The sequence below is a fragment of the Struthio camelus genome, chromosome 1, assembly GCF_040807025.1.
Source record: "Struthio camelus isolate bStrCam1 chromosome 1, bStrCam1.hap1, whole genome shotgun sequence".
NCBI lineage: Eukaryota > Metazoa > Chordata > Aves > Struthioniformes > Struthionidae > Struthio > Struthio camelus.
In genome coordinates this window covers 45612577-45625775 of record NC_090942.1, presented here as the reverse complement: position 1 = coordinate 45625775, position 13199 = coordinate 45612577, and the positions used below count along the sequence as shown (strand labels likewise).

Here is a 13199-nt window from a genome sequence, read left to right as displayed (position 1 = left end):
GTTAAAGAACACTAGACCTTGCCAATGCAGTAGAATTAACGAGAGAAGACCAAACCAACTCTTCTGGAAAGAAGCGGTCACTTCTGTTCACTTTATCATCAACTTACCTAGAAGTTCTAATTAAAAAAATAATTCAATAGGATCAGAGGCCAACTCTTACCCCAAAAATATTAAGTAACATTAAAATAAATGTAAGCTTAATAGTGTTTTCATAAAGACTGCGGACTTGCAATGCAGATCTCAAAAGGTGATTTTCTTTAGCATTTGATCCTGTGCCTTAGTGGCGGCAATAAAATGGTACAGGACAAATGCAATATAATAAAAGTGATCAGCAACAAAATCTGTTCAATCCTGGCAGCAGTTATACAGAGATCCTTGAAGAGATATCAAATCACTAGACCACGCTGTGTTAGAAAGAGAACAGGACAAGAGCTGCAAGCTGGCATTTAAAGTGACAAACATCCTTTTGAGAGGAAAAAAAGATCTCAAGAGGGATGAGAGATCAAACTGCAGGAAAGAAGAAATGACAGGTAGAAGAAAAAATAAGTCAGTAAATGACTGTTAAAAGATACTGGTTTGCTATAAACATGATATATACAAAATACAGAACATATAACAATTCTAATCTCGTGACTCTTGAGTTGTCACGCCATTTGGATGGGAGCTAAAACAGGTCTCATAAATTGCTCTTACACACTTTCTGCAAACGAAAGCAATATTCACCTACCTTCAATTTATTTCAAATCTCCTTGACAATTTAGGAGAGCTCAGAGACTGATCAGTATATAATGAACTAGTCACTTGATTCTAGCTGAAATTTTAATTGATTCACAAAACCTTTATGAAAACATTCAAAATGCTTGCAAAATATTGAACGCTTTAATTTTCACTTACTCCATTATATCTGAATTTGTACACGCAAAAAGTTAGTATTTTAAGTGCTGGATTAATATTCAGTCTCAAAAAATGTGTAATCAACACACTGTGTAAGAAAAACCTAACATTCCTGATAGGTTACAGATTAATATTTATCCTCAGAACCATTTCCAGAAAATCTTACCAGACATAAACTGTGTAATAGAGGATAATTCCATTTGGCTCCAGTGGAGGTTTCCATGACAACTGCACAATGACACCCGACAACTGTTTTACTGAGAGAGATTCTGGAGGAGAACTAGGAGCTATAAAATGAGAGAAGAGGACATAACAGCTTGTTAAACAGTCACGATCTGTGGAATATGCAGCATCCTTAAATAGGACTTTAATTATTTGTGATGGAAAGTGAACTTCGTACCACACAGGTACAGTATTCCTATCAATTCATGTTATAATACAGCTTATTTTCCTTTTTCTGACAGATGATAAAAGAAGATTTTGCACGGTGGTGTTAAAACATCTGTTTCTGTGATTCAACGGAAAAAAATACTTCATGAGAAAACGGAGCAAAGGGTAGGTCACAGTGATTCACCTACTGTCCAAATACCCTGCTGTAATTTTTTCCCTTCTAATAAAAGCAAGAGCTTTATAGGTATGAACACATGTAAAATAAAGCAAAATAGATTCCCTGGGGAAAAAGAGGTGCTGGAAATAATTATATGAAGCATCAAAAGGTGGAAACGTAGATAAGCATGGCAGTGAGAGATGATAAATATGTGGGATGCAAGGCAGTGGTAAAATGTATTTACTCCATCAAATAAGGAACATAGTCATATATTTAGCTTGCCACAAGAGAAAATATAAAGATATGAAATGACTGAGACCCTTAAAATTCATTCTAAGATGAACTCTACATGCCATCATATAACAACTATGTAGGGAGACACCATAAGTAAAAGAAAATCTTAGAACATGTTTGATTTCATTCTAATCAAATTACTTTAAGATTCATATAGATATTGACGAGGAAAAAAAACGTACCCATGTATGTATAAGTGATCTCACTTTTTACTAGCATGCTATTGAGGAAGTAAATCTTTTTCTTCTTCTTGATTCATGGACATACATATCACTATGTAGTAATACTAGAATTATTTTTATTTCTTCAAATTAAACCAAAGAGCATCATGTACTAAAAATTCAGGTCATAGTTGTAGTCATGCATGGAAATTGAGAATATGAGCATAGCTATTAGCAAATCTATGAAGCATTTGGTTTGAAATATGGAACACTGTGTTCCTGTGAATAAAGTACATGTAGTGTATTACAAATACTGGTGTTTCTCAGTTGCCATTCCTTCTTTCGCTATCTTAAAAGTTGGTACAAAAGTTTCAGAACTGTACATTTAAGAAAAAAAAAATTTTCCTGAACAAAGACTCACTGAATTCTATGGACGTCTGTATTTAATGAGGAAAAATGGTGACAGCTGTATTTAGTGTTTTACTTGTTATATTATCCTCAGTGGCTATATAATAAAAGATCTATCAAATAGCGAATGTCATTTTTGGGGGGATGTCTAGTTCATTGTACAGTTCTTATCTGGGGATATTCTTTTGATGAAAAATAGAATCTACATTTCTCTAAATAAACACACTCTACAGAAAAGATGGATTTATCAAAATCAGCCGTTTCCAGTGTGTTCCAGCAACATTAGTATTTAACAAAGGTATATTACTGAGACTGTGAATATAAGCCCATTGCTACCCTGGAGATTTACAAATATCCATTTTCATCAAAAACTGGATCTTTGGCAGGCCAATGCTTCCTCAGATGTGAAAAGAGGCTCCATTTGGGTGAGATGTTTGTATCAATGCAGCTCTAGCCTACGCTCCTAGAGACTTCCTCCCTGAGCAATGGAGGCTCGTCCAAAACGTGAGTCACTGCACCTGAAGCACTTTGTACTTTGAACCTTTCTCATGATCCCCTGTCCAGTAATTATAAAGGGCATTAACAATAACTTCACACAACTAAACTGCGTACTCAAAGTACAAATAGCATTTTAAGATTTTTCTAATCTGTGGCCTTCTGTACTAGTTAGCAGGGAATATAATGACTGTTCTACTCTGAATCACACTTCCCTGCTCAGTGTGGTAGTCCAGCACTACAGATGGACTTTGACCATTTTCATAACATTAATAATTTTACATCTACATATTAGCATCTGCGCATGTGTTTTGAAGAATTCAAAAATCTCTAATCAAAAGAACCAGAAGCATCCCTGGTCCATTCAAGCTGCCTTTTAGTGTTTTTCCTTTTCTCCCTGCTCTCACACGTCTGCAGAACCTAAGACAGTATTTAATTCCACCATGTGGTATATTAGGTTAAAATAACACTAGTAGATTTAGGTTTTTCAAGTGCATGATCTACTGGTGAGAACAAATGTCCATGCTCAGCATTCTTGTAATTTCACATAGCTTGTACTAGTAAATGTATAAAATAACATATATAGAGAGGTGCATGCTTGAGTGCATATATATATACACATATATATATACATTCATGTTGATATAAATACAGAGATATAATTGCAAAAAGAACATATAAAACATACACATCTATCTGACTAATACAAGACTGGTTTAAAACTATAGGCAGATAATGATACATTGCAACTTTACCGACTTACCATCTTCATCAGTGAGTATATGCACCGGTGCGCTGCGCAGGCCCTCCCCCATCGTGGTACTAGCAGACACCTCTATTGTATATTCTGTGTATTTCTTTAAATCTAAATACAGAAGAAGAATGCAGTAAGCCAACCATTTGGTGAGCCAAATTTGTGTTTTTAATGGAAACCTAAATTTGGAATCCCGAACCATAAACAGAAGTTTTGCAGTGCTGAAGAGGCCCATCACTTAAATTGACCTGTGTCTTGATATTAGAGATTGAAATAAGCATTAGAAGAACTTGAATATAAACTATTCTCCATGAACAATGGAAGTGTCAAAAGCCTAACTATCAGTTTATACTTTGTATTCATAGAATGCTTTACAGTTTGTGCTTAGCTCTATACTGAAAATGTACTAGTTAAGGTATTGAGCTCCCTGTATTAACCGCTGCGTCATGCCTCATGAATAATAAAAGAATATATAAAAAGACAGAAAGGTAAGTGAAGTATTTAATTTTAATCAGAATAAGATAGGAAAGATATGTAGTAGTGTTTACTTTCAGTTACAATGACATATATGTAAAAAAGTGCACAGAATTTAATAAAGTTCCTTGTGCTTCAAACATATAAAATACAACAAGGAGTATGTCAGATTCTATACTGATTGTGCTCCATTCCACCATATTACTGCAGGGCACAATAGGCTGCTCCACGGGATAGGTGAAATATAACTTTAGATTATACCTAACGTATGGTAGAAGGACATGTCCAATCAATAAACTAACCGGTCTGCATCAGTTAATCTTTTGAGCCCTTTTTAGAACATTTTACAGTCGCCATAAGTTCAAGATTATTATATACTGGCCTGTAATACGTAGTATCAGAAGAGTAGTGTTGATAACTCTTTGCTCCGTCCCATTAGTCCTCTTGAGATATATTGTGTAGTTCTGTATGATTCCATTGGGAATAGATGGTGGAAAAAATGATAATTCAATTTCCATGGATGAAATGTTCTTATAGGTTATGTTTTCTGGTGCAGATTCAGGAACTAGAAAAAGAAATGTAGACTTGTAAAGATTCCAGTCAGTTTAATCATTTTACTAAGAATTTCTTTAAACTGGTTAAAATAAAACATATTCTAAATATTTTGATTTTGTAAGTTTCTTTTTTTCTTTTTTTTCTTTTTTTTTTCTTTTCTTTTTTTTTTTTTTAAAACACAAAATATATTTTAAAATAGGCTGAACTGGAAGATCAAAAACATATGATATGCTTTATAATGACAAGGGTCGGGTCATTCTTTAAAAAAAAGAAAAAAAAAAAGAAAGATGGAATTAGATTAAAAAGCCTCCAGAGCACGATGCTGAACTTTCCTTTTGGCATCTGATAACTATCACTGCAATCCTCCAACTTGGCTGCTGTCAAAAGTCTTTTCATGAAGTACTGCCTTTAGTCCTTAAATCACCCACCATTTTCTTCCCCTTCCTTAGGTGAACTACACAAATTCTGGGAATACTTGTATGGAGAAACAAAGGGAGTTTTAACATATAAGGGCACTGAGAGCATCCCCCCTCCTGGGGATTTGCTTGCTGGGGTTCGGGGGCAACTCAGCAATGGTGCAGACGAGGGCCCTTGTCCCACTGATGACTGTGGGGAAAGGCTCCCAGAAGCACTGCCGGGAGGCTGCAGCCAGGGCCGACCCCCTGCCCCGTGAGAGCTGCTTTCAGCTGAGGCTCTTGTACTTGGTCCCTGCCTGAGCTGTTAGTCCTGCTGCATTGCTGCTGTGCCTGTGGCTGTGGCTGGCTGTGCCTGTGGCAGGCCAGGGACTCACTGACCTAGGCCCCAAGCCATGGGCTGACTTCTCAGCCTGACCCTGGTCTTGCCTTGTTACCGTAGCCCTGCCTGACGATCACGGGGCCATGTCTCACACTGGTTACCCTCACTGGGCCTGATCCAGACCTTGACCCGTGGGCTGACTGCTTGTCCTGGCCTCAGCTCATCCCCACAGAGGTGCCCAATGCCTGGGGCTGGAGCTGCCTCCAGCTGCCCTGCTCCCTTGCCAGGTGGTGGGATGGGCCTTGGCTGGTGAAGTCCTGCCCTGCCACCACCAGCACCCTGCAGCTGCACCATGACAGTTGTTTTTTGTGTCTATCTGTCCCCAAACAAATGGACAAGTATGTTTTCCACTATCCAAAACTGGACTGAGAGCATAATATATCTTATTTCAGAAAATCGTGATTATACAGTGACAGCACAATTTGCCCAATAGGTCAAGAAAGGCACGAGCATGTTTCTAGGACTCACTAAACATTCTTATCAACCTACCGACATTTGGTGAAACTCTGCATTCAAAAGGATGAATTATTTCTGCTTAAGCAATATCCAGAAAAGGAATAAATTTCACAAGAGGCAGAGAAATCTGCCCACAATTCCTTCTAATTTCTTGGTGGAACAGTAACAGAGAACTCCCAAGAGTACCTCAACAGACCATAATAGGTTGTAGTTGACTCAAAATGTTCCATTCTCCATATCCTCCCTTGTTTTTATTCTTCTCATCTCAGAAGATGTTTTTACAACTTGTCATCTCTGTCACAGACAGACATTGGAATTCAAATTTTTGATCTGAGCATGATGGGGGTTAAGGCACTGAGAAAGAACTAAGGCACTTAAAATACAACTTAGATAAAAGACAGATGTCTAAGTTAAGGACCCATAACAAAAAATTACAGATTAGGTAAGTAAATCAATTGGGCAGATGCTACATACTTATGGCATCTGACAAACAAAATCATCAAAAGTAGCACAGTATCTTGGTGGAGCTAGCTCGACGCCTCTATCGTAACTAACACCTTGTGCAATCCCAAAACTAGGTATCTCTGCCCCAGTTCCTTAGGTGTTTGATTCATTCTGCAGGGCTGAAACACATATACCCCACACAGAGTAAAACAAAGTTCATTTCAGAAAAAAAGGAGCTCATAGTGATTCCCACTGTGTCATAACAATCAAGCAGCTAAAGTATTCCCCTGCCCTCTTTTGAGAGATAGTGGTACGTGCATGTCTTTCCTTGCTGAGCAAAACCTGATAAACACAGGATGTTTAGCTCCAGTGCTACATCTAGGTGCAGATAAAGCAGGCAGCTGTCTGAGGCAACAAACTGCTGAAGACTACAAAAGGCCCCAGAAGAGGATGATCATCATACCAGTGCTACTCGGATATGTCTGAGTCCTAAAGGAACAGAATTTGCTGCTGTTACTGCTATGAGAAGAGTAGCTGGCATATGGATTAGCTATTTGTAGGTGGTAGCTGCCAATCACTTCTCTTAAGTACCCACGACAGCAGCCATTGGAGAAATAGATTGGTTTTCCTGCTGGCTCTCCAGCCTGGCTATTCCTACCAGCATAGGTCAGAGGTAGGGCAAGGGCAACCTTCTCTTCGGCCCTCTAACACCTCCATCCCAGCTAGGTTTTTGCCTCTCTACTCCAGTGAATTTCTCCATGAAGACGATTATCATCACTCCCTGTTCTTCCCCCCTTGCCCCAAGGAGTTGGTTGAGTATCCCGCTCTGTGTGTTCTTTTGTCTCTGACCTTATCTCTTTGTATTCATTTGAACAGAGACCAAGTGTATGCTTTTCTGTAACCTTCCTGTCTGTCTCTTCAGCTGCCTTCTATTCCTGATTCTACAGCTTAAATCAAACATCTGCTCCTCTGTGTAAACCATGATTCTCCACATTTTCCCCAATGCCTCTCCTATTTAGCTCCACTGAAAATTTAATGACCCTTTCTGTATTTTACATTCCTTTCCCTATATTGCTCTATCTTACTATTACTTATTTCAAGTCTCTTCTATGCCCTGTTATTCCTTTTTAATACTCAGTAAGCATATCCTTTCTTCCCAGTCTTCACTTCTAAAATTACTTTCCCTTCTTGGAAATATTTCATTCAATCTAATTGTCTGCTATTTCATTTTATCTTTACCTTCTCCAAAATATTCCCAGTAACATAATGTAATCAGCTGATTCTGCCTGATTACAAATTAGCACTGTATCGATGAATTCTGTATTCTTTTTTTAAAATCATTTGGATTGATTCTTGCCAAATCACAGTTCGTAACTTGAAATTCAAGCCTCACTCACTTTTCAAAATCCCTGCACTCCTACAAAAAATGAAGTTATTTTCCTGCAAGACATGAGAGGTTTTCAAGGATAAATAGTAAAATATATGAAGTCCATCAGGCCTACAACTTGCTCCGTTTCCTTTACTTCTTAATCTTACTTACTATTTCCTTACTTCTGCTTTGTGTATAGATGAAGGAAAAAGAAAGTTCAAACTATCTGCCTTGCAAAACAAATACATATTTTTAAGATTAATTAAACTGCTCTCCTGGGCATCAAATGTCACCATAAAGCAGCTGACTATGGAAAATTATAGCATTTTTAAAAAACTGTATACTCACCAGTTTCAGATGTTCTCACAAAAAGTGGGAAAGATGACTGATTCCCATGGCCAAGTCTGGTGAATGCCCTTACAGAGATGTTATAGAGAGTATATGGCTTCATTTCACTTAGTAATATACTTGTACTTGAGGCATTTTTAGTACATAAATCATTGGAATCGCTGTAGAGAACTTCATAGTGAGTTATGAGACCATTAGGCTGCTCAGGTGGTAACCACCTCAGGTTTATTTCTGTTGCAGTCACATCTATTAACTCTACATTTTGGGGTGGGGAGTCTGGTTCTGCAATACAGAAATTGAAGAAATCTCTGAGATTTTTAATTAACTGAATATAAGACTGATCTCATAGATCTACTACTGGTCCCCAACATTCAGGTATCCTGAAGACTACTGTAGGTATAGCTAACTATAGCAAAAAGGTAGCAATTCACTCGCTTGCTCTCCTTCTCTAAACCTCACTGCTTTTTATCTTAGTGTCTGTATTCTTTCTTTTCCACCCATAAAGCTAGACTTCTTTTTGCATCCCAGACACTTTAGCTTCTCTGGAACTTTTGTCTCTCATCCACTCGCATATCCATCCAAAATTGCTTGTGTTCAAAAAAAAAAAAAAAAAAAAAAACAACACCACCTCACTTCTGTCCACCACTCACATGTAGACCTTCTTCAAATTCTCTCACTGGCTTCCTCAGCTTCAAGTTCTTTAACTTTGGCTGTTATATGCCCATTTGTCTGTTTTATTCCTAAATAATCTTACTTATTCCACTCATCCAACCATCAAACCAGGAAAGGGAAGAAAATATGCTGCAACTAAATTCCCTCTAGCTTACCAATACAGCTGCTGATTGATGACCATGAAGACCCTAGTGTAAATCTTGCGTGTAGTGGTGTGAAGGTCATACACAAAACAAGTCCAGCTCCAGGGCAGTGCATATTGGCTAAATCTATTTGCAATGTCTGATTTCATGAGATTGCAGCAAGCTAATAATGCACAGAGGTGTTGAAGGAGTGAGTGAGAACTGCACTTATGAAAAAATCAGCTGTGAATGTAAACCCACGTTCCTCGGTCGGACTTATCACTTCACCCCTGAAATAACTAATCGATAAAACTGTTTTTAAAAAAGTAATAAAAACCCAGGTTCAATATGAGAGCAATTTCAAGACTTAGGTCATGCTTATATCCCTCTTTTTTCCTTTTCTGATGATGGATTATGTGATTCAGTTTGTGTACAAATACATATATACAGATATTTCAGAATTTACCTTGAAACTTTTTGGTCTAAAGGTCTCACTATTTTCAACCCTGATTTCTAAGCCTACAAATGAAAGATGTTAATCCTAACAGACCACTACTGTCTGAATGACAGGAATGCCCACATGGATACCTCCCATGTGAAGAAGCTTAATTTTCAACTGAAACTCACTTTTCGATTTATCTTTACTTTAGACTACATGTCACTCTTGGTTAGGAGACATGAATCCCAATCTGAATTACCTCAGGAAAACTGAGTACCAAGTAGAAGTACCAAGAAGAACAAGGTAAGAGTAATTACACACAGCTTTGTGAAAAGGCAGGAATTATCAGCAGTTTTCAGAATAGTTTCCTTTAGGCTTGCATGCATCTCCTACCAGTGGATGAACTGTTGGCCTGAAACTCCACTATGAACAAATTTCCGTCACGTTCAGAGGCAGGAAGTTGCAAACTTAAAGTTTCTTTCACAGAAAAAGACATTTAAGTAATTTTCTGTTCCTGTGATATGCCCTTTCTCCGCAAAAAACAATACAGAAGCATGTAGCCTTTAAAAACATTCACAAGCTCCACAAGCTTTACTATTTAATTTGAGATTTTGTTTGGATGGTTATCCAAACCATTTAACATTCATAAATCCCCATGATTTTTAGCCCTGTAATCCTTGGCTTGCTTTCATTCCCCCTTAAGTATTCCTCCTGTATTGTAGCATATTTGGCAGTTGTGAGAGGGAGAAGACAACTGGCCCAATTACCTTCTTCGTTACTTCTGTAAAAATTGGAAGTAAATCTGCTGAAACCAGCAAAAATAAACTGTTAAAAACCTGATGTAAATGAGAAAAGATGAAGGTTCAATACTCATATCTCTGCTCTGCGAATCAAATTCCCAGGTTCTCTTTGTAAAGGCCGGGGCAACTCCAGCTACTACCCCTGGAGATTCATGTGTGGAGACTGCCTTGAAAGCCAGCAAGGAAACTCCAGAAGTCTTCACAAGGTAGTATTATACCCTACATTAAAAATGGTAAGTCTTAAAAGGAATAAAGTTCCAAAACTCTATAAAATAGAGAATTATACTATCATGTAATACCATTCAATAGAAAAAGCTCACTTTTATCAGCAGCTCTGCTAATAGACAGCAACATGGCTTCCGACTTGTTTAAAGCTGCCATTTCCACATGCTTCAGGAACAACTTAATTTCCATATGATAGCAGAATAAAAAGGAGAAGCTGCAGTCCCAAAGAAAACTGATTATGGTTTAGATGGGGGAAACACTATTTTCAGTGAAAGAACCTCAGCTCTGCAGCTTGCTTCCCATTTGTCCATCGGAGTTGAAACTAGTTCATTTCATTACTGGTCATGATGCAGTTTTTATCATTATTTCTAGCAGTTATCTTAAAACAATCTGAATGAAGACACTGACTGATAGAAGACTTATAATTTCAACAAACATTGATTTTATTTGTATGTTTTCTTCCCCTGCTTATGTACGTGTTTAATCTTTTGAAGAAGTGCGTACTTCAATACAGAAACCAAATCATCATTGCAAATAATATATTTACCATCTTCAGGGGTTCTCACAAAAACATCATTTTCTTCTGACAAAGCACTTTCTCCAACTGTGGTAGAGGCCGCCACTCTCATTTTATAATTTGTATATTTTTTTAAACCTAAAAAGATTAAGTAAAAAAAATCTCTATTTCTGATGATCCTCCTTAAACACATTATTTTCCTTGTAGCTCATTTATTAAACTATAAAAACGGATACTGTTCTAAGAGTTTTCAATACACATTTGTCCTCTAAAAGACAGAATATGTATACTGATATTCCAAAATACTGATTTTGGAATAAATTAAACAGCTTCAACCCTGTAAATAGCTTTAACTATTTCTTTGTCAAAACGTGGGATGTGAACGGGTACACAAAAACATACGGGTTTTTATTCTCTACGCATTACTCTGGTTAGCACAAATAGATGCCTGAAGCCCCATGAGGAATACATTTTCTTCAATTGCTACCAAAATTATTACTTTGAAAGAATAAAATTATTATTAATTTCAAACAAATACTGAGAAAAAAAAATTCAAGTCTGAAAAGAATTAACAATTTAGGAATGCTTTCTGTGCGGAAGAAAGAGGCTGAGGAAAAAAATTCCAAGGAGAAATCCATTTCAGAAATTACTACCCACCAGCCATACCTAGTCGTCTTCTCCCATCCCACATTCCCTAAATATTTCTCCACAGCAGACAGTCTGGCAGGTGTGTCCCAACCTTGCTTTCACATGAGGAAGTGTTTGAGGGGATGGGGGAAATTTGGTCTACCTATCTGGATACATTACATAAACATTAAATAAATAATTTTGCATAACATATTTGCAATTATCTTTTTAATCAAAGGACACTCTACCTGTCATAAGTAAGCTGTTGTTTGAAGTTGTTGTGTGGAATGCTCTTTTTGTATCCAGTTCCATTGCATAAACAGTATAATGAATGATTTTCCCATTGGGATTTGCTGGGGGATCCCAGTAGAGCAAAACAGAGGAGGAGCTAATATTCTTATAAGATATATTTTGTACTGAGCTTGGAACTTAAACAAAAACACAAAATTACAACAATGACCAATAAAATGATTTTAAAAAACCTTAAAAAAAACTTCAGTGAGGGAAGTAATATATGTTAACTTATTTTAGAGTTATAATGTTTTACCTTGTTCATGCGTCCTGACTGTGAGAATAGACGGTGGCCCCTCTCCAATAGTAGTGAAAGCAGACACACCGATTACGTAGTCGGTGAAAGGTACAAGGCCTTTTATAACATATGACAGCTCTTCAGCCAAAATGTTAGTGGTATACTGATTATCTGCAATTAAATAAAAGGGAGAAAAAGTCAGTTATTTGTACACTCTTTTTTTTCCCTTTGGATTCTAAACTCAGATTGACACAGTAACTTGCAACTATTTTACTGCAAACAAATTAAATTAACTTTCATAACAGTTAACAAAAATATAAATAAAAGGTTACACTGTGTGTCTAAGTCAGCTAAGGAGAAGCTGCTGTCATGTGTATAATCATCCCTGCTTTTCAGTGGTCTTCTACTAAGTATGAAATTCAGGCAGTAGGAAGAGTAGATCAATTGGGCTAGGTGAAAGAAGGAATGGGAACTAAAAACATGAGGTTTATACTGACTGCTAGCGCCAAAAAAGTTTGGGAGAAGTCTGCTAGGAACTCAGAAAATATACGCTTGTCTTCCCAGTGACTTTAGAATCAGTTGTGGCTCATAGGTTTGTTTCTGGTTTTTTTGTTTGTTTGTTTTCAAAGGAAAGGACAATTCATCTTCCTTACCCTCACAATTATACTATAATATGCTATACCTCAAACAGCTCCCCTCACAGATGCCTTCACAGTGGTATTTTTGGCAGAAGAAAAGAGTTGTGGTCAACAAAGAGGTCGAACACGTGCCCATAAAGTTTTTGGTGTCTCTATGATAAAGTTCAAAGCCAGCAGCAACCTGACTCCGCTAGTCAAAATTATCTGTTATAAAGGAGCCTCTATGCCGCTGCAACATAAAAAAGTATGGATACTTCATATATCTGAGCATCAGCCTTATAGTTTTGCAAGTTCAGCATTAAAAATGTAGGCATCTAAAAATCAGCAAGCACTACTGACGATTTATTTGTCAATAACTGTAACTACAATAACTACTATAAAATAATGTGTGCTAGACTACAACAAATGATGCCTAAAAACAATTTTTCAGAAACATAAACCTCTTTCAGAAGATCACTAACTTAAGCTGAATAAGGTAGTAAAAAGATTCACATTTGAAGCAATGTACTTTTTCTCTGCATGACAAGGAAGATTCTTGTGGATTAACGTAGTACAGAAATGATCCAATGTACTTTAAACTAGTGGATTAAATTCTAGGCTTAGTTATACTGCTGTATATGGAGGAATTCTGTGATT

The 13199-nt window shown here is 37.1% G+C and overlaps 1 protein-coding gene and 1 long non-coding RNA gene across 2 annotated transcripts in view; one reads left to right on the top strand and one right to left on the bottom strand.

Annotated features, from left to right (window-relative positions):
• PTPRQ (protein tyrosine phosphatase receptor type Q) overlaps positions 1-13199 on the bottom strand; it is a 136876-nt gene that overhangs the window by 76569 nt on the left and 47108 nt on the right. Inside the window, exons 30-36 of the mRNA XM_068936374.1 lie at positions 11944-12096; positions 11645-11824; positions 10800-10907; positions 7995-8276; positions 4410-4592; positions 3563-3664; positions 1061-1181 (exon numbers count right to left, since the gene is read on the bottom strand). Coding sequence (XP_068792475.1) covers positions 1061-1181; positions 3563-3664; positions 4410-4592; positions 7995-8276; positions 10800-10907; positions 11645-11824; positions 11944-12096 — 1129 coding nt within the window. The remainder of the gene's footprint in view (positions 1-1060; positions 1182-3562; positions 3665-4409; positions 4593-7994; positions 8277-10799; positions 10908-11644; positions 11825-11943; positions 12097-13199) is intronic.
• LOC138066513 (uncharacterized) lies at positions 9452-13120 on the top strand. Its single transcript, XR_011139854.1, has 3 exons — positions 9452-9530; positions 10130-10260; positions 12555-13120. It is a non-coding gene; the product is annotated as an uncharacterized lncRNA (long non-coding RNA).